The sequence below is a fragment of the Pangasianodon hypophthalmus genome, chromosome 3 (assembly GCF_027358585.1).
Source record: "Pangasianodon hypophthalmus isolate fPanHyp1 chromosome 3, fPanHyp1.pri, whole genome shotgun sequence".
NCBI classification, from domain to species: domain Eukaryota; kingdom Metazoa; phylum Chordata; class Actinopteri; order Siluriformes; family Pangasiidae; genus Pangasianodon; species Pangasianodon hypophthalmus.
In genome coordinates this window covers 21,082,501-21,104,874 of record NC_069712.1, presented here as the reverse complement: position 1 = coordinate 21,104,874, position 22,374 = coordinate 21,082,501, and the positions used below count along the sequence as shown (strand labels likewise).

At 40.6% G+C, this 22,374-nt stretch overlaps 1 protein-coding gene across 2 annotated transcripts in view; it reads right to left on the bottom strand.

Moving 5' to 3' along the window:
• Positions 1 to 2,231: 2,231 nt before the first annotated feature.
• The window catches only part of akt3a (v-akt murine thymoma viral oncogene homolog 3a), a 96,781-nt gene continuing 76,638 nt past the window's right edge, over positions 2,232 to 22,374 (bottom strand). For both annotated transcript variants that reach the window (XM_026942277.3, XM_034302773.2), the window contains exons 4-14: positions 21,356 to 21,467; positions 19,126 to 19,270; positions 17,994 to 18,125; positions 16,923 to 16,988; positions 16,317 to 16,385; positions 14,975 to 15,097; positions 14,370 to 14,498; positions 7,640 to 7,854; positions 6,017 to 6,104; positions 5,541 to 5,643; positions 2,232 to 3,159 (exon numbers count right to left, since the gene is read on the bottom strand). In XM_026942277.3, coding sequence (XP_026798078.1) covers positions 3,074 to 3,159; positions 5,541 to 5,643; positions 6,017 to 6,104; positions 7,640 to 7,854; positions 14,370 to 14,498; positions 14,975 to 15,097; positions 16,317 to 16,385; positions 16,923 to 16,988; positions 17,994 to 18,125; positions 19,126 to 19,270; positions 21,356 to 21,467 — 1,268 coding nt within the window. In that variant the 3' untranslated portion in view covers positions 2,232 to 3,073. The remainder of the gene's footprint in view (positions 3,160 to 5,540; positions 5,644 to 6,016; positions 6,105 to 7,639; positions 7,855 to 14,369; positions 14,499 to 14,974; positions 15,098 to 16,316; positions 16,386 to 16,922; positions 16,989 to 17,993; positions 18,126 to 19,125; positions 19,271 to 21,355; positions 21,468 to 22,374) is intronic.

Sequence of the window (22,374 nt, the reverse complement as noted above, 5' to 3'; positions counted from 1 at the left end):
ACCAAGCTCTGAGATACATGCGCTCTCTCTCTCACACACACACACACGCGCACACACACGCACGCGCGCGCACACACACAGCTAGAATTCAGACACATTTATAGTAAACCTGCATCGACATGTCTTAGTCCTCTAATACAGAGGAGTGACAGTCAAGTCCAACATAGCAACTTCCTCTTCCTCACAACGAACATGTTTTTAATCCCTTACACCATCCTCATCATCCTCTTCCTCATAATCATTCGCATCATACCATCCTCATAATCATTCGCATCCACTCAAACCCCCATTCACTTCTTTCTACACCTAAAACACTGCTGGGCTTCTTAATGGGATGTTAAGTGTTCATTCATTCATTCATTCATAATTAATAACTGCTTCGTCGCGGTCAGGGTCGCGATCAGTCTGGAGCACCGGGTGCGAGGCGGAAATACACCTGTATGGATCGCCAGTCCAACACAGAGCACCGCGCACACACACATTCACACACTCATTCTCACCTAGGGGCAATTTAGAGTCGTCAGTCTGCCTACTGGCACGTTTAAGGGAGAGGGGAAGAAACCGGACGACACTGAGGAAACCCACGCGGACACAGTGAGATCATGCACAGGAACTCAGCACAGAGAGTAACCCAGGATCCTGGAGCTGTGACACGGCAATGCTACTTGCTGCACCTCCTGTTATATATTACCTGATCCAGCTGATAAAGTTTCACAAATTGAAACTTATCATGCGCTTATAATGACACGTCAGGTATGCAAACTAAACCCAAAGTCTCTACTCTAATACCACCATCTCTTGAAATAAAAAGGAGACACAGACAGGAAACTCTATTACCAAACACCATTAAGCATCAAGGAATGTACCATACATTTTAAACACAAAACACTCAGTAAAGACACAAAACACTTAGATTTGGTCTGACCAACTCTGATTCTTCCAATGACATTACACCTCTCCAACGTCCATCATCCACAGCACATTCATCCACAGACATCTTCACGCACTGATCCTCTACTTCCACAACAAGCATTATTCATGCGTACTGACATCTGAATTGCTCACACATCACACCAAACTGTACATTAGGCTCCTAACTGCTGCTCATAACTCAAATAATCGCCTCTTACTCAGCTCTTTATGGGAGCACTGTACACTGCTCGGCTGGTTTACCGATCTCTGACTGAGGAATGCAACCACTGGAGTGGGAATGTGAGCATGAAGTTATCTACAGGACTCAAAATACATGTGGCTCATCTTAGCATGAAGCACAGCCTGAAAATCTGCTCTAATAAGATTCCCAGTCTCGGTGTACTCCCGGTTATTTGGAGCTAGAATGAGAAGTGTACTGGCCATGTGGGGGATGTAAGCAGAGGAAAGCACATTGCTAAGTGTCACTAGCTAGGGCTACTCAGAGCTATGCCATGTGATTTATATTCTGCAGTGGTTTTGTGGGTGCTGCGGAGAGAACCCGGTTATGCAGCACTTCACCACGAAAGCTCACTGTGCAAAAAAGAAGCAATGCTTTGAAAATGTGAATAGGCTCCTGCATGTTGTCTTCACCATAACTTGTTAGGGAAAAAAAAAAAGAACAAAAACATAAACAAAAACAAAACAACAGGCCTTTGCATTGCCTGATTTACATTCTAAAGCCACTGTAGGTGCATTTATGTCCAGTAGAGAAATCTGGACAGCACTCGTTATAAGTAGGACGAATCAGAAAAAAAATAAATAGAACCACTTTATTTACCTCTATTTCCTAATGTAATACAAGACTACAGTGCATCTGCACTCTCTCAGGTGATGTGAGCTTCACTGAGCCACACTCATTACAGCAAACTGCACTGATCTCACAAATATGTTTATACTTCGGTCTCCATTATATTAGGAGTTCCTGACATCATTTTTGAGAACTCCTGTGGTGTATGTACCATGAATAACTGACAATCGCAATTCACTCTACTCTTACAATCAGTCATTTAACCATCAGACGGAATGACAGAAATGGGAATGACCTGTGAAATAGAAATCCTGGGCAAATAGCAGAAAGCAATCAACACCATACAGTTTGGATCAGATTGTTCTGACTCAAGGCTTTTCTGACCCGAACAGATAAGCGTACCTAAAGTATCAGGAGGTACAGTGCTGTATGGCTCAGATTCACAGGACTATTCAGCTCAAAACATCAAAAACATAAAGAAATGCCCCCCCCCCCCCCTCCCCTCCCCTCCCCTCCATTTCGCCATCCCCATCCACTGTTGTGTTTCTTTTCTCAACCCGTTTGCTGAGTAAGTAAAAGAAAGAAAAGTACTGCAGTGCCACAGTGAGACAGAAATGCTAGCTGAGGAACACAGCAGATCCTGACACACATTACTGCCATAAACACAGACAGTGTGTGTTGCAGTGCTGTTTGGGCGCTAGTGTGAGTGCTAGTGGTGCGAGTGGCCTTGCCCAGAGAAGTGAGGACTATTAGTGAAGCATGTTTACTGAACTCAACACCTGTGCAGCCTGAGTATACTGTTATGGCAGTTTTGGACACCACAAAAAAAAGAACAGAGGCATTCGGTTGTACTTCATATGAGACATCACACAACACACAGCGCTTAAACGTTAATGCTCATGTGAATCTCAAGCCACACAGGGATGGACCAGGATGGGAAGGTGCTCTGCAGCTTCAGTGCTTTTGCGCCCAACGAAGGAGGCATGTGAACATATTTAAGCAACTCGATGCAGAAAAAAAAAAAAAAAAAACTCACACACACACACACACACACACACACACACACACAGAAACTAAACACACAAAAGTAAACAAACAACACAGTTCTCCTCCCCAGCAGCCTGGGGCGTTTAAGCGGACTGGACTTCAGCTCAGCCCGACGTGCAAAATTCCCATTACCATTAAAAGCCAAGCGTGTCCTGGAGCTCTTGGCCTGTGTACAGCATGAAGAAAAGATTCCCAGTGGAGAAGGGGAGCTTTGTTTGGGCTAAGTCTGACTGGGTAAAAGCTGAAGGACTAGTCTGTTCCAGTGGTAAGCGTGATGATGATGAGGCAGTGCTGGCTGTGTGGGACTCACTCTCTCCCACTGGCCGAGTAGGAGAACTGAGGGAAATGCGGCCGCCGCTCGTTATCCATGCAGTCCATCCCGTCTTCATCAACTGCACGCACACACACAAACACACACACACACACACACACACACACACACACACACAGCAGAGCTGATAATGAGTCTGTAGTGCAATAAACATGGTATATAGCCATATGCTCTGTTTCTTGTGTGTCTTCCATTTATAAGAACTTTCTCCAAGATGCCATCACATTTCTTGTCAACAGACACCTTAATAGAAGCAAGTGCTAATAAATGTGACAGCCACATATTTATAAGGGATTGTTTGAATATAAACGTTGCAGAGAACAGGTAAACAGTCTGAGTCTCGTTGGCAAGGACGCAGCCAACAGTCTCCTTGGCAGAGAACTTGATCAAAACTGTCAGTGCTGGGCGCTGAACCTTTCTCATGTTCAAGTCACTTCTTTAATTGTTTAATGAAAATCTTTCCGTGTTCAAATGACAAAAATATACCTTGTGGAAAAAATTCTAGACATTTTCAAGACTTTTCCCATATTGATTTTTTTTTTTTTTTTTAAACTTTGCAAACTTTCTATTTTCAGTTTTCTTGATACTTTTAAAAGGTCAGTAACTGTTATCATGAAAAGTTAAAACATTAGTGTTACATAAGCATGCAGAAAATAAGCGAATATGTAAAAACAACAGATTTAGAACTTAGTGTTCTGGCTCGTACAGAATATCAATACTTCAGTAAATGAGTGCCACGCTTTTCCAGACCCACACAAGAGCCTTGTACACTTGGCACCGTCTTCTTGTATATTTGGGGAAAAAAAAAAAAAAACACCGGATGTCAGTGTCACAGAATGCTGGCAAATAGTCAAATATGACCAAAGAAACTCAGGTTTTGACTAAAATTTGGGTTTTCTGTTGATAACATACATTGGCTTTTCTTCTTTAAGCAACCACAAATATATTTCACCAAAACAATGTGAAAATGTGAAAATTATTGACTTCCTAATCTTTCCTAGGATTTCTGCAAATATCATTTTGGGAAAGGAGCCAGTTTAACAAACGTGGTGGTAAAAGTCAGTCTGCTTAAAGATTTCTAAAACCTTGCTAGCTAAATGTACTTTTAGATCATGTTTTGGATAGTTACATGCCATAGGGAAAGGGACATGAGCCAATCAGTTCAGTTTCTAATCAGATATCAGCTGTTAAATTCTCCCTGATGCTTCTTCACCATCACATCATCAAAATATAGAACAGCTCTTACACACGTCGTACAAATGACAGCTTAAATGTTTAAATGTGTGAACAACCAATTAAAATATAGGAAATTTAGCCAACAGAAGAGAACTGACTGAATGAATCAGTAATTATTTCCTATAGCTTGAGAAGGGCAACATTTTGGAACGGCCCAGTCAGAGCCCAGATCTAACTCACAACAGAAACCTGAGGAATGACCTGAAGAGGGCTGTGCAAAGAAAAAGAAAAGCCAAATCAAGATGTGTTAAGTTCATAAACTCTTACCCCAAAAGGTAAAAGGTGCATTTTAGGTAAGTATTAGTGAAGGGGTGTGCACACTTTTGCAACCAGATTATTGTAAGTTTTTACTTTTTCTTTTCTTTTTTTTTTTTTCCCTAAAATATTTCTTTGTTTTTCACTTGAATTTTCTTGGTCGCTATTTTGAAGATCTGACATGATTTACTTGGTTTCATTTTTTACATCATAAAAGCCTGCAATTTTAACAGGGTTGTGTAGACTTCTTGTATCCACTATAGTGGAAAATACAAAACTGTGACCATGTGAAGGGCTTTCCCAGACCACCACACATACAGTGGGGTCCAGAAGTCTGAGAGCACTAGTGAAAATGCTTCTATTTTGCATTCTTTTCCAATTTAATACAACAATTTTCATTACAAATTATATTCTTGACAACAACTTGAGTGAAAAGTAGAATCTTTGAAGCATGAATTTCAGAGTTGCTTAGTATTTGGTGTGTCCCCTTTTTGCTTTAATGACAGTGTGCACTCGAGCTGGCATGGACTCCACAAGTTTGTGCAAAACCTTACGATCCATTTTATATCAAATCCATTGGAGTATCAATAGAAGAGGTAAGGCTTGAGGAAAATCTGACCTTTTGAACAAAGTGGTTTACATGGTCAGTATCAAAAATTTGCTGGATATAGTGCATAATCTTGAATATTAAATTTTCAAGATATTGGAAATTTACTTTGTTTTAAATATTTCAAAATTCTAAAACCTTCTGTTTATTTCCAATTTTAAATGAAAAAGAAAAATCCAAGATTTTCAATGCGGTCTCAGACTTTTGGACCCCACTGTACGTGACAAGTATATAGCAGCAATGCCTGTGTGCCAGCAAGTGTAAATTCAGTGTGGGCAGAAAAAGCATGCTGGGGTGTGTGTTTATGTGATCGAGAGGGATAACAATAGAAATGGCACACTTACATTTTTCAGGGGGAGTTATTGTAATCGTCTGTGCCGTGAACTCCTCGTCAAAATATCTGGTATCTGTCTCTGACGACACCTGAGGCTTGAAGGGAGGTATCAGCTGAGGAAGGAAGTGTGAGAAAAAGCCTGAGCGGTGAAAAAAAAACACAGAGCACCTGTTTGTGCAGGTGTAACACTGCGTGTTGTATGGGAGCTGCAGGGCCCAATCTTACACCTCCGAGTTTTACACAGCACCTCCTCTACACTCATTGTATTCTCTCTGCCTTCAGGGGATATTTCTGTCTCAGAACAGACAATGTATCTGGCTAATGTTGCACTATTAGCTAATAATAAACATTAATCACATTCATTCTTTCTAAATAGGATAAGGAAAAAAAAATTTGTTAATGCTCTTAACGTTTCTAGATTTTATCTAAGAAAGCACTGGATGCCAAGAAACACCACATCTTCAGTGAAACATCAGCTAATTTTACCTTTTTATCATAAACATCTTGCCAGTCAACTGCAGCAAAGAAACTGTGTCGCATTATTTCTTTAGCATCATCTGGACCGCCGCCAAGTCTGTGCATGAAACATGAAAAACTGAATTAATAACAGAATCACTGCTCATCCAAAACAAAATACATGCACGTACAATTCTTATAGAAGTGAAAAACTGTATTCTGAACAGGAAAAGTCACTACTTGTCTCAATCAACACCATGTTTCATTAGCAAGCTCAGTGTTACAAACCTGGTTAAAAAAAAATAATACATTCTGATATTTTCAGAGAATTTGGCTATGATACACCAGGCTATCATTCTCAAGAACAGTGGCATTTAAGCTGTGTGGAAACAAACAGAAAAAATATTCTAATTTGTAAGTCATAACTTTTTTTTTATAAAAGAAAATTTCGATTTTGACCCATCACATAAAACAATGAATGCACAATCTATATTACACAAACGGCTTTTAAATAACATCAGGCCTATGAACTGTGAAAAAGTGATTCAAGTGATTCCAAGACAAAACCTGCTTACTTTACATTTTAAATGGCCTGGAATATGAATTTCCAGTAGTCATTATATACATTTAAAATAATATTTCAATACCACTACTCTAGAACCTAATGAATGAATGAGTCTTGTAGTTCAAATTAGCAGTTTCATAACTGTTTCACATTTGATTATTCCACTGAAAACATAATAAACCATTTTCAAAACTACAAATCGGTTAATATACCAACCCAATCTCACAAAAAAAAAAAAAAAAAAAAAAAAAAGGTCGCATGCAACTTATTTGCAGCACCTTCTATATGATAATATTGCAGTTCTGTCTATAAGTATATTTTTGCATATAAATGTATCACAACTTGAATGCTCTGGACGCCATGTTCTGCACTGATGTAATTTAACCAAGCGCATCTCTACCACTTCACTATTTGAATCAGATATTTGTAATAAATAATTTTCCCTCTTTTTTAAACATAATGGGCCTTATTTATCAACCTTTTAGTAAAGTTGTGTGTAAATGTTCGCATAAATCAAACCAAACTAAAATGTTCCTTAAAGGCTTTCGTAAATGTTTCTTCGTACTCACGTGCATATGTTGATCACACGTAACGTGCACAGCAACACAGCCTTACAAGTAAATCAAGTAAATCCGTTCATATCCAGCTTGATAAATGAGGCCTATTAAGCATAGCCCACTTCATACATAAAATAAACACAATCTGGTTTGCACGTCACGTGGTACAGAGACTACAGCGACTTTCCGCATTTTGAATATACCTGCGTTACTGTACCACATTACCATGTAACTGGCAAGCCTGATTGTGTTTGCAAAGAAGAGGAGAAGTTAGGCTTATTTCTTAAGTGGTAAGTGTAATCATATTTACACAGGAAGTGGACAGAGCATGAAAGTGAAAGTCTGATACATTGATATGCATTGTATTTTTATGATAGAATTTTGATATTCATATAGAAGATGCTGCAAATAAGATATATATGTAGATTTTTTTTTTTTATATTTTCATAAAGATTCCACCTTGTAACATTAAGCAATTCAGTTGCTCTCACAGTGAAATGAGAATGATGTAAATTTGAATTGAGCCAGTACCTCTTGTTAGGGTCTTTGATGAGCAGGCCTGACAGCAGAGACTTGGCGTCGGCTGACAGCGTCCTGGGGAACTTGATGTCCTCCATAAGGATGAGCTCAAAAAGCTTCTCATGGTCCTGATTGTAGAACGGTAGCCTGCCACACATCATCTCATACATCACCACACCCAAACCCCACCAGTCTACTGCCCGGCCATAATCATTATCCTCCAGCACCTGATGAGACATACGCACACGCACACAAACACACACACGTTTCATACTGTATCATATCAGTGAAACACTCCACAAACTGAGGCATATATGTATATTGCATACCAAGATGTAGAGTGGGGCAAAATAACCATTTCATATTAACTGTCTCTAAAAACTGTGTAATTATAAATAAACTATAATATAACAAGTGGAGGCAACGTTCAGTAAGCTGCTGATCAACTTTTTTCTTCTCTCGTCCACCAACCAGAGACTTTCTATTGACAGTCGCAAAACAAACGCACTGGCCGAGTCTCAATCTGGCTGTTGGTAGAACTAATTTTACTAGGCGGATTAATTAGCAATCACAGATGACATGGATGATTCTCAGAGGGAATATACTGAAGAAACTTAAAAATAAATAAATAAATAAATAATTCTGTGCAAAGCAGTCACTCCTTACTATTTACTTGCAGTCACCTCGTAGTTAAACGTATTGAGAGAAATAAAAGACAGCAGTCAGTCAAATATCTTTTACATGCAATGTGAGGAGGAACAAAGCACAGCTCATAGCCAATGCTCTGACTAATGACTTGCTGACATTTTGCTGAGGGCAGAAACACAATGTGCTACATTAGAAAACTTATCATGACTGGCTACACACAGCCATTCCTTCTGTGGGAATTCATGCACACTTTTGTTTTCCTCAGTCTTAATTAATTAACTTGTCTGCATTATGCTATCATATTATATTACTTTTCACTTATTGGCCTAGTCAGTTGGGTTTCTGGGCAACAAAAACTGAAGCTTTTACATGTCTGGCGCACTAACTAAAGAATTGATGATTTGTCCACCCCTGTACTGACTGTAGATGTCTGTACTGTCACAGATGGATTACAGCAATGTGGTATGATAAGTTAATTTACTTTTTTTCCTTTCAAGTCAAGTGGGTTTTTATTGTCATTCCTCTATATAGCTTGTATACACTGGAACAAAATGTCATTTCTTCACAACCACAGTACACAAATACACAAGTAACAGTACACAAGACTACATAAAGTGCAAATACACAACAGTGTGAGAAGAGTGCAGGACAATACATACACAGAACATGGGCTGTAAAGTGTAAGATATTTGGTAGCGTAGCAGCAATAAGTATATCTGTAGCAGCAGTTTCTGACTGGGACTGCACTGCATGTTCTATTAAGTGGACAGATCCAGTGTAGTTAAAGTATAACTTTATACAGAAGCTATACTTTGCCTGTATAGATTCTATGGCAGCAATTGAATTACCAGTTGTGGTTATCCACCTGGGATAAGATTTTATAACATAAATATGGTACATGAATTATAGTTAATAATATAATTATAGAGTTATCCATTAAACTGTCAAGATATACTTGTGTAATTAAAACTGAAGTTCCTATATGTGTATTTAGATAAGATTAGATAAGATAACACTGTATTGATCCCAAGGGGAAATTAGATGTTCAAGCAGCATACATAAAGGACAAGGCACAAAATGCACATAAGAAATTAAGTAAGAATAAAATAAAGATAAAATAAGATAAAGTAAAATAAATATTGAAAATATTGAAAAATAAAAAAAAGTAAAAAGGCAGCTCTTCAGAGGGAGTTTCATGATTAATATATGTGTATTTATATGTAACATTATAGTTATGTGTATAGTTTATGTGTAATTAATAAAGTGGCACCATAAAGGCTGCTCCAAAAAAAAAAATCATAATCAAGATTTTAATTTCTGCAAGGGCCATCATTTGGCTTTCAGAACAAAAACTATTCAATGCACACACAGCTCAATAATTACTCATAATGACTGGAGAGTGGCAAGACTTCAGAGAATCAAACTAAACACAAAGCGTTTGCATGAACGAGCTCACTTCCTACTGCTCAATCACCCACTGGTTGGATAAATAAATAAATAAATAAACGATGCTAGAGGCTCCAATGTGTGAGCTGTGTGGATCAGAGGTCACTCCACCTGAACCAACTGACTGCTTGGAACCTGGACACAGAGGCCTAAACTTCTACACCATCATGGGATCAAAGCTTTGTAATGGGCTCTGCAGTAGTCGCTTCCTCACTAACACACCTGACACACACCTCGCTGGGGGGGAGCCGCAGTAGCTGAAGGAGTACGAGTGAGAGGCAGCTCTTCAGAGGGAGCTTCCTGATTAATATGTCTGACTAATGACAAGGCTGGCTGGCCACGAGCCAGTTAAGCATATGCTGGGAGTCGAGTGATAACGATGTCTCCTCTCTGATCTTTAAGAGCAGGTAGAGCTGTGCGAGTTCGCACTGAGGCCCAGCGCTGGCTGCCTGATTAAGCAAGGATGATGAGCTCATGTGCAGAGGAACAGCCTTCTAACAAAAACACACTTTAATATTCAAACAAGACTGCATCAAAAACAGACACTTCACATGTTTTGTGAAAATATGAAATAACAGTTTCACTAACAGAAAGGTACAAAATCCAATGGAACCGTGTACAATTCTAAACTATCAGATACTGGCACATATACATATTTTAATAGTTAAATTTAACAAAATACCATCACTTTATTAATATAAATAAATACAGCACATACACAAGTAGCCTCCATCTGGTTTCTACATTTGGTGCTTTTAGAAATGCTGTTACGTTTAGTATGTGTCAAACATGTAACTTGCAGAATGCTAAAAATAGAAATTGCCATAATGGCACAGATTGTACAAAGCTAGTGTTCATTATTGATGCCATCGGTTCCTCAGTCAGTATTACTGCCAAATATACAGTTTCCTCAAATAAGAACTGCTACTAAAAAGTCGATTGAGTTATTGTAGGCAAGAAGCTCACTGCTCCTGCATATTTTGTGAAAGACATGCAAGTTATTACTGTCCTTAACAAAGTGGATTTGTCTCTGTGCGTGTGTGAAAGGACTACGTAAAGCAGGGGTTCTCAAACTTTTAATAAAAAAACCAAACATCACTGAACCTCTTCCCTCCATCCATCCATCCATTTTCTGTACCGCTTATCCTACACAGGGTCGCAGGGGAACCTGGAGTCTATCCCAGGAGACTCAGGGAACAAGGCGGGGGACATCACCCTGGACGGGGTGCCAACCCATCACAGGGCACAATCACGCACACACTCACACACCCATTCACACACTATGGACAATTTAGAGATGCCAATCAGCCTACAGCGCATGTCTTTGGACTCGGGGAGGAAACCAGAGTACCCAGAGGAAAGCCCCAAAGCACGGGGAGAACGTGAAAACTCTACACACACAGGGTGGAGATGGGAATTCACCCAACCTCTTAACACATTTATTTTATGCACATAATTCAACTAATTCATATTAGGCTTACTATTTACATCTGTACAGTAGTATGCAAGCTATTTATTGGCTTCATAGAGCACCTCATTCCTGGATTTTTACCAACAAAACACGTGAGATTTTTATTAAAACTAATTGTTTTTGAGTTACTGAAGTTTGGATTAAACCCATTCAGTTCAAGTGACCAGGCAAAGTGTCTAATAATTACAGGAACTTAATAAATAAATAATAATAACTCTAAGGGTGGGTTAAGATTTCCACAACTGCAAGACAATTAAAAACTACAGACATTCTGACTACACTTCACCTCACTTTGAGAACCATGTAAAGAATATGAAGACTATTCTGTATGTGTGTGTGTGTGTGTGTGTGTGTGTGTGTGTGTGTGTGTGTGTGTGTGTGTGTGGAGAGAGAGAGAGAGCAGGCTGTTTGTCCTGCGAGCGGGTGTGAGCAGCTCGGCTGCAGGCAGGGATGCGATTAACACACACGGGGCCGGTTGGGGTCCCCCTGTTCCAGAACAGGCCCCTGCTCCCACTGCCATGTGGCACTGCTGCTGCTCCCACCACTCGCCCATGGGCAAGGCTGGCAGAGGAGCGAGTGGCACAGAGAGCCTGCCGCTCCACCAGCAGGGCAGTGGAACAAGCAGCCTCCATCAGCTTAGCCCATCTTGGCTGGGAAACGTGGATGATCTCTCTCATACGCAAACACACACACGCACACACACATTTATATACACACACAGGGGGGGTTTGGAAAGAACCAGAGGATCTACCTGTACATGTATAGGAATATAATTATGCTTCAGGCTCTAATCATACATTCATATACTGACAGCTTAAACTGGCCCTTGTTTTAATTGTCAAACCACTCAATAATACATGTGTTTCATGCTGATGTACTAGGGAAATGATTAATTTAATTATCATACAGTAGATTGGCACCGGCTCCAACTATGAAGTATACCTCAAGAACGTCATTAATATCATATAATTACATATTAAGCTAATGTGACTTATTTTCATTTACATAAAAATGTTTTGGTGATAGCTTTAGTGTTTTACTTGGTAAAACTATTCATGCTCATATCGTGAAAAGAAAAGAAATCATCTTCCACCCATCCTCCAATCTCTCTTTCTCCTTCTCCTTTAATCCCCCTCTACTTTGCATCTCTGGAACTTGGCTCACTGGCTCAGGCTGTGCTCTGTTATTTTTACACCAGTACGGCAGTATAGATTTCCAGGTTTCCCAGCCACCTTCTTCCAACCTCCCCCATCTGCCACCATCTGCCTCTGTTTAGCATCTACTTTTTTGTGCAATCACATACTCTTGTGAAAAATAACCAACACTCAAATCATCTCCTGGCACAGTGGCCAGGCTGAGCAAAACAAAATGCTGCGCCAAATTGTCTTCTGTACTTTTTTTTTTTTTTTTTTCCACGAGCAGAATCTATACTTCACCCCCTTCCTCACCCACTCCCGCCTCCGCCCCAAGCCCACTCTCGCTCTCCTCTTCATTAATTTGGATTTAGCCACTGCACTCTGGGCAAACCTGAGCATGCCTGGATGAGGAGGACGACCTGCGAGCTCAGAGTATTGCTCCATGACGGAGAAGCAACAGATCAGATTTACTGCTGCAGCACGCAGCATGAGAACTGAACCGAGGAGGGTGCATTTGTAGAATTCTTTCAAAGACACACTCGTAGCTCAGTGTGTTCATGTAGAGAAAAAAATGCCTTCCATTATCCACAACCAGGTGTAAATAAAGACTAATGACTGACCATAATTCAGCATTGTGAATAATTTGGGAACATTAAGAATGCCTGATTGTTACAGTACAGCTAGAGTCCATATGGCTGTTGGGCGTGTGTGTGTGCGCGTGTGCGCGTGTGTGTGTCTTGAGGTGTGAACGGACAGGCGTGGACCACATACGTACACTGACTCACAACGCTGTCATGAAGGAGACGATTTGTTGTGAAAGCGTAGCATCATTGTTGTCAAATTACACCTCCGTTTTTTACCGTGAAAGCAAACAGCCAGAGCAACAATTCTTTACCATGATATTTACATTATCTTTAATTCAACACTAACCAGTGAAGAGTGTGCGACTGACTATGACGCTACTGCATAAAACCATTTAAATCTGTGTTCTGATCTTGTCCACAGAGATCTGGGGAATATGTCAGTTCTTTTTTTTTTTTTTTTCATTCCTTACCAGTCAGCAGCACCAGCTATAATTTATCTGGGCTTACAGAGACTCATAGACGGAGACTCAGTCTGACGCTGTTTCCAAAAGCTATACAAACACAGTTCTTTCCAGCTCTGTTACAAAACATTTAGTCGCATCCACCACCTCCACCAGTGCCTTATCATGTCAATAGGTTGAGCACCTGGATGAATGTAACTTTCACATTAAAATGGAGGGTTAGTTTGTTGGCCAGACTCTGAGGCTACATTTTGTGCTTCGTGTCCAACAGAACAGCACTGACACTCCCACTTTGCAGGATGATAACTGTTGGAGGCACAGGGCCAAATCTGTGTGTGACTTGTTTGACAAGCACGATGGAACACTGGGATCCGATGGAAAGCTTGGATTATTTGGAACAGCTGATGAAACACTAAAATAGGCACTCATGATCTCTAGCTGAATTGTGCACCCAATCCATAGAAGAGTGGGATAAAATTGACCAGACACTAGTGGGAGGGGCTAGAGGGAGCTTGTCTGATAGCTGGTGGCAAGTTGTTCCAGAATCTAGAGGCATAGACGGCAAGTACCCCATCACCCTTAGTTTTAATCATGATCTTGGAACAGCCAACAGATTGTGTGACCTCAAGAATATTTGCCCAGTCGACGGTGTAAAGAGAGTAAGACCATTAAGAGCTTTAAAAACAAATAATGACGTTTAAGAAATGATTGCTGCTGTTATTAATGAATTATTAGTAAATGACTTGCAGCTAATTTTTGTCTGGAGAGATATAACAATATATACAATATAACAACATAAGGCAATGCTGAGATTCTGAGAACATCTGAGAACATTACTGAACTGAATTACCCTCCCCATGCCGACATTAACTGGTGCTGGAGTGAAGAAAGATCATTCTTACAGATTCATTAACTCTCCATTACATTACTGCATGAAGTGATATCAACTATGCTGTGCCTGTAGTAATTAGCTCTTCAGCAGTGTGAGCTTGTTACCTCAGGTGCCAGGTACTCTGGTGTTCCACAGAACGTCTTCATAGTAGCAGCATCAGTGATTCCTTCTTTACAGAGACCAAAGTCTGTGATTTTAATGTGGCCGTCTTTATCAAGCATGAGATTCTCCAACTAAGGAAAGAACAAAGGTCATGAGTGCTTATTTCCTTTTTCACAATACGGAATATTCCGCTGTTAAGCTTGAATACACTGACTGTTTAAATGGATCAGAGAACATGTTGATGTTTTGTATGAATAAACCATTTACTCCATCTACATTTCATACACCATGGCAGGGAAAAGATACTTCCAGCTATTTAGTTCTTTTTTTTTTTTTAGGCTTCTTGGCATCACTAATACTAGCTCAGCCCAAGGCTGCAAGCAAAACACTGTGTCATTTTCCACAGGCGCCAGAGTTTGATATCAACCCTCTCCAAAAAAAAAAAAAAAAAAAAAAAAAGCTTCAAACTCTACAGCTTTTAATTACATTTTCCATGTCCCGTGCCACACGCCAAAATAAAAGCAGTGCACAGGAACTCAACACACGTTCCAAAATGTGTGATTGCTTCCCTCCCTCTTTTTTTATTTATTAATTCATTTTTGTTTACCTTGAGATCCCGGTACACTATCTTGGTGGAGTGCAGGTAGTCGAGGGCAGAGACAATCTCGGCGCCATAGAAGCGCGTGCGGTCCTCTGAGAACACTCGTTCTCTCGACAAATGGAAAAACAGCTGCAAGATAAACAGCAGGGACAGGATTGCAATAATTACTGATTTATTGAAGGAAATTAACACAACACAAACTGCCTCCCATCGCCATATTGAGATGATAGATGGCAGGGCCCTCGGAGGACGCCTGGCGAACCCAGACAGCAGCTGGCGCATCATCCCTGGCTTTCCAGAGAGAGGCCGGCGAGGCCTGTTAAATCAGCATTTTAATCAATACACCAATCTTGTTAAAGGCAGCGCTAGTGCGCTCGCGGGCTAACGTCCCATCAAAGTGGCAGGAGCACCCCTTCCCCCGCAATCATCTCCCTCATTTTTTTTCTGGAGTATTCCCCCCTCGCCTGTCTCTCCCAGTCAGATGTCAAGGGTTTCTTTCAAACTGCCTGGCCCTTGTCTCTGCTTGAGCCCGTCTTCTACAAATTACCCAGGAGCTCGGCAGGGAGGCTCTGCCGTTTAATTGCTATGGGAGGGAGTTGAATATGGCTGTCCGGGGAGCGCTAACGGGCCCGCCGTTCAGTCGGAGAGGGGGGCGTGAGAAACCGAGTGAGAGCGCAGCAAAGTATGCGAGGACAGGTGTGCTTTCATCAGTGCACTGGAAGCTGTGAATGCAGCACGGCTGAAAGGGGCAGCAGCGCCTGCAGAGGGCTGAGCGTGTGGAGGTGAGCGGCTCTGGCTGGACCGGGCTGGGGGAGCAGGTGACACTACAGACTGAGGGAAAATGAGAGCGAGATTGCTGCCTCCCTGATTAAACAGCGCCATTGGTGGTGGAATTTCATTTATCAAAACCGGAGGCCCTGAAGAATAAAGTCACGGGCTGGAAACTTTCTGGAAGAGGAATGGAATAGCTGCAGGCTTTGCAGGAAACCAGATACCACATAAAATTATTCACCAGTCACTTTAAAGAGGAGTGTTTAAGGTTGATATAATGATATTAATCATACATAATGCGATTTAGAGTGATGATAGTAACCACTTTGGTGTTTGTTTATGTACAATAGTGCTTTATATGTGATCATTTATAGCATGCTGGGTTAAAAAGCAGTTTGATGGATACCACAGCATAAATACAGTCCACAACATATCCACTCCTCTGTGGAGCAGTGAAGCCACTCCAACTCATTTACACACACGAACTACAAATCACTAAATAAGCTTTCTTCAGGGAATCTCATCGCTATACAAACGAGCACACACTCCAACCACACAAGCACAGCCACATACATACCTCTCCTCCATTGACGTACTCCATCACGAAGCAGAGGCGGTCTTTTGTCTGGAATGAGTACTTCAAAGACTAAAACAGCAGGCAGATACACACCATTAGGGGAAAAAAATAAGCCAACAACTTAGCATATGTCTTTGCAAACACAAACGTATGTTGAGAAGCATCTTTTCAAAACATATGCTGAAAAGACATAAACTTCTCCCGAGAGCGAATTAAAAGGGATTGCGCTCGAGAGCAAAGGCTCTGCATTTTCACTATGGCCTTGATGCTAACTTTGAAATCAGGTGAAGGTGAAGAGGGGCAGCATCTTGAGTTTGTGCCAGGTAAATTGGTTTTTTTTTCCTATTCTGAACCTGCTGTGTATCAAATGTGGTATACAACAGCATCTGGAGTGTCAGTGAAATTATCTCTCACTGGCGAATTCTCAACAGATGTACAGCTACATTTGTGCTGCTAATTTATAACAGTTTATTCTCTGCATTATAATTAGACCCTGGGGAGAGCGCTATCATATAGGAGATGAGCATTGTGAAGCTTTACGGTTGTAGACAACTTCTGTAATTATGGGTGTGGTACGGTAAGTCATTAAGACGTGTGTGTACTCACAGTTAAGAAGGGGTGTCTGGTGTTTTTCAGCACTCGACTCTCGGTGAGTGTGTGAGCCACTTCATCCTACAGCAGCAGAAGGAGAAGCAAATGAACTGTGAGTGTAAGAAAATGTGTCTTTCTTACTTTCCTACCTCTACTAATGTGACTACTATACACAATGATGAAATAACAAATTGTGTAACAACTCTCATTGTAGTGCTTTTGCTATAGCAGTGTTGTTACACTTATCCTCAAAAGAAGTCGTGAGGCTGCAGCTTATCAATGCAATAAGGCCAGAGATGAACCTTATTCTACCTGATTAGGTGAAAAAAGACTGTTAGCTGTGACTTCCATTTCTTATTTCTTGGCTGAAATAAAAAATTAAACTACCCTCTGATACCCATGTCGTATAGTGTATTCATCTCAATATAGTACTGTGTAAATTACAAACTATTATTATGCACGATTTGGGATTAAACACGAACACGTGTACAGAAGCATGAAGAAGCATGAAAAGATTGTGATCAAAAGATTGTGATAAAAAGCTCGGCCAACTTAACTGCCGACTTAAACTGCAAACTGTTTATTTGTGTAGCTCTTTTAACAATAAGACATTGTCACAAAACAGCTTTACAGAAGGAAAAGCAACAAAGAAAGTCTCCCTGAGATGAATTTAAGGAAAAAACCTTGCAAGGAACCAAATACAAAAAAGGAACCCATCCTCTTCTGAGTGACACTGGATAGTGGGATTATAAATCATTACCCTTTCACAATTGTATACTATAAAGTCAAACACTACTAAGTGTGTTGAAAGGATGTTCATTATGAGCATACTGTGAATATGAGTACTGGTATAAATACAGGAAGGTCTTTATGATTACAGCAGCAGTTCTTAGATACAAATGTCTACAGTATACAAGTGAGATTATCCAGTGAAGCAAGGGTGATTCTTGGGCATAAACTGGTTCTCTCTTTTAAGTCATGATACAATGGGAATCTATCTGAATCTGCTGAATCTTTTTTTTTTTTCTCTTCTCAGTGTGTTCTCAAGGGGTAAATCAGATAATCGGCCAAAGTAAAGTAGCATACCTTTGCAATAATAACCTCTTTCTTCAAAATCTTCATTGCGTAATACTTCCCACTGGCCTTCTCCCTTACGAGAATAACTTTACCAAAAGTGCCTTTTCCCAGTAGTTTTAAATAGTCAAAGTCATTCATTGTCTGCAAAAAAAGAAAAAAAAAGAACAGTCACTTGTGAATATCTGGTGTAAATAAAAGCCCATTAGGCTTTTGCGAACTGTCATTATGAAATGATGACAACACACCTAAATATAACGCTTTACCTTAAGTTTCCTTTAAATAGCATTATTCAATGCATTAATTAACATGAAATGAACATTTCCGCATTAATACACAATAAGTAATGTTAAAAAAGTAACCAAGTAAGTTAAAACATGCAATAAGTGGCATTTGTTTAAATGTTAACAAAATGCACCTGCACTGACTAATGTTTATTCAATCTATGACTAAAATAAGTCCACATAAATTAGCACAAAATAAATTAAAGCATGTTCCTTATATCTTGCTGTCAGCTCCAGGGTCCATGGTTGATCTGGAGCTTGGGTTAAAATATGTGTGTTTGTTCTCCCCGTGTCCACATGGGTGTCTTCTGGGTTCTCCGGTTTCCTCCCACATCCCAAAAACAAGCTGGCAACATCAAACTGGTAACTCCAAAGTGCGTCAGGGTGTGAATGTGTGTGTGAATGTGTGTGTGCACGGTGCCCTGAGATGGATTAGCATCCCATCTATGGTGTATTCCTGCCTCACACCCAGTGTTTCCAGGATAGGCTCTGGGTCCAACATGATCCTGATCAGGATATAGCACTTACTAAAGATCAGTAGAAAAATTCATGTTCTTAAATACTGACAGGTGCTATTCCATCATAATTCAGAATTTTACCAGTCAACTACTGCAAATATGCAAATATATAAGTAGTTGTTCATATTGGTTATTGTGGGTTACTCATTTTACTCATTAATGGTATGAACACTGGTAAATGCAGATGTTGATTAGTTGTCTTATTTTGCTTATTATTCTAAAAAAATGAACAAATACAATTGTTATTTAACTGGTTAATGTTAAGGTTGTATTAATGCTGAAATTCATGGTTTGTTTGTTGTTTGTTTGGTCATGGAGTGTGAGCAGATGGTGTAGTGGTACCTTGCGTTTGTGGTGACTGATGGAGATGTCCATCTCCTCCTCTCCAATGTTGTCTATCTGTGAGGTGGGACTGCACTGGATCCGCTCCTCTTCCTGTCTTTGGAGTTTATCAGCCACCATCTGGATCGCTTCTGTCCACTCATCCCTTAGACAAAACACACACAGAACCTCCACTCATCCCTTAGACAAAACATGCTTACAGAACCTAAAACATTCAAGATGCGTCTAAGAAATACCTTTTGTTGGGGAAACCACAGTTTTGGGGATTTTTTAAAAAAATATTTTTACCACCTTAGGATTTCTCTGAAGGACCATATATATGAGCTGAAACAATTTTCAAAACCAAAGGAGAAAAGCTCTTCCCATGGATACCTGAGCAGAAGATCTGAATAAGTAGATGATGACACACACAGTGGACAAACAGGAATATTATCATTTAACAATCTAAAGTGACCGAGATGTCTTTGCAAACATTTTGGCTCCACGGAGTTTGCATTTGTTGTGCAGCACAACATCTGTTGTGTAGAATCAGTCAGGCATTCATATTTCTGAGCATGTGTGTGTTTAATAATGATGAATTCATCTCAGGGAGGCCTGCTGTATGTCATTGTTTCAGCAGACGGTTGTGTCATTTTTCAAGTTCGGAGTCACTATATGAGCTCGAAAAATATATCAGCGCCTGTCGGAAACTTTTATCAGGCCAACTCTTAAATCCAAACAAAATGTTAAGCTGGCATAATGGCATCCATGTTCTGTGCTGTCCTTATCAACCACAACCTTAGAGACAGACTGGATTATTAAATTTGTGTGTAGTTCCAAGTGTGTCTTCCTCCCCCAGCTCTTCGCTGTCACTCAGCTCCAAATAAGCACACCGATGTGAATCTAACCACTGTTGAGACCATGCGTCAGCCATCAGTCCAGTTTCCAAAACAGTAGCATTAAATACAAGAAAACCAAGCAAAGCCAAAAGCAGAGAAAGAAAGTTTTGGCACTCGCTCTTATTTTACCATCACAGCGGTGGAACCGAGGCAGACCAAAGTATTTCATCCAAAGGTCTAACATCACTGTCAGCCTGTTAAAACTTATTTAAAAGAATGGAGCAAAAAGTGTAGTATCTGATGAGATCTGAGAAAAGCATCAGGGGAAAAAAAACAACATAATTTCTTTGAAACAGTAATGGAGGGATGAATGCCATTCTTCCCTCAATTGGTTTTTGATGATGATGGTTGTGGTGGGCGTTGTCTAACATGTCAGTCCAAAATCTCCTATAGGTGTTCTACGGGGTTGAGATCTGGTGACTGGAAAAGCCATAGTATATTATATATATATATATATATATATATATATATTTCATACTCATCAAAGCAGTCAGTGAGCCCTCGTGCCATGTCAATGGGTTCATGCAAGCACTGCTATCAGGATAGAAATGTTTCCTCATATGATAAAGGGGATCAGTCAGAATAACTCTGTACTGATTTGCAGTGACTCTTCCCTCTGAAGGGACAACTGGACCTAACGAAATATTCCAGAGCATAACACAGTCACCGGTTTTGCCTTTAATTTGTCACCCATCTGTGCACACATATAAAGAGATAAAGGCTCTGACTACAGCCTGGCATATGTCCAACAGCTATCACTTCTCTCCATCATCATCATTTCCTGGCCTTCCACCAATGCACAAGGACTCACTCTTGCTACGAGGTGTGTATAAAGCAATGCGTTTATGTGTGTGTGGGATAGTGCATGTCCTGATTTACACACAAAGTCCAGGACGCAAAAAATGTGAGTGCACGTGCTTGATGTTTATAATAATCCCTCCTCTAGTGATTTTAGCTGCATTATAATTTTAGTTGCACCTCTTTTTCCAACAGAAACCCCATTTTCTATCCATGCTTCAGTTACATTCATTCTGCTGAAGCCTGAGTTTCTTATCAAATGTCAGGAAATATTATTACGAGCGAGACAATTACTGCAGTGATTCGTTTTTCACAGTGAATGACCAACACTCAGCATGCAACTCTCATTCTCTCAGCCAGCTAGCGTACACTGCTTCCTGCTTTTTGTTTGTATTTATAAGCACTCATCCTTCCTGCTGAGAAACCAACAGCTGGAGGAAACAGGCCAGTGCTTTTTTAATGGCTCACTTTTTAAGTGATGATAGAATAATCATACTACTTAAGTTTTTTTTTATTATTATTTTATTTTAAATATGAAGCGCTTCTGGACTCACCTTTCCTCTGGAGTGTCCACATGGAATGTCCTTTCAATAACTGTGGTCCACTGTAGACATCTGATAATGAACGTGTTGGGCTTTGGCCGTTCGGTTTTCATCAGCTGGCATTCTATAATGAAGGAAACCAAGGAGAGGAGTGAGGAGAGAGAGACATGATTTGACGCTTAAAGCCTATATACTGAATGTACAGTTACTGAAAAATCGAATTAAAGAAAACCTGACCTACAATCAAGAGCATATTTTGTGTATGTAGTGAGGTCAGGTTGGCCAGCTGTGTGCAGGGAACTGTTACTGTTTGATAAACAGGGCAGTGCAGGTTGAAACGAATGGCTGTTAGCAGAGGGGAGGCTAAGAGAGCAGGAGAAAGCAACGCAACACCACAGCAAGACAAATGAGAGAGAGAGAGAGAGAGACGGAAGAGATGAACTGAATATGGACTGCTTTCCTATAAACAGCACACCGCTCTGCGACACCAGATGTTTCTCTACATGAGAAGGGACTCCACTACTTTTGAATGTGTCTCTGCTCGTAGGGAGTGGAGGTGATTTCTGAGCCTGGCTCATTGTCACAGCGGACAGAGGGGAAAATAGCTGGACGACAGGTGAAACACTGTAGCAGCCTCGGCCTTCAGCTCATCACGAGGGTTCTCAGCTGGCCAATTCCAGCTGCCAGCAAACAGCACCGCGGCCTACATTTGGTCCCGAAGGTTAATGGCGACAGAGCAGATGTCATGGGGTGCATGCTCTACCTGGGCAGTAGATGAAAATTAGAGGCGCCCGCTGTGAGCAGAAAAACAAGGTCACAGCAGCCGGAATGTGACACCTCAGGAGGAGCAGAAGCTGAGCCGACAGCATTGTTTGCTTTGCCACGTAGGATCACAGATGACGAGCTTTGCTTGAAGCAAGAGCCGCTAAGCAGAGCGAGCATGCCAATTAAACAACCCAGAAGCTGCAAATTCCACCGCTCGTGCCGTGCTTTAGCTTTCTCGGGTCCAAAATAAGGTTGAGAAGGTGCCA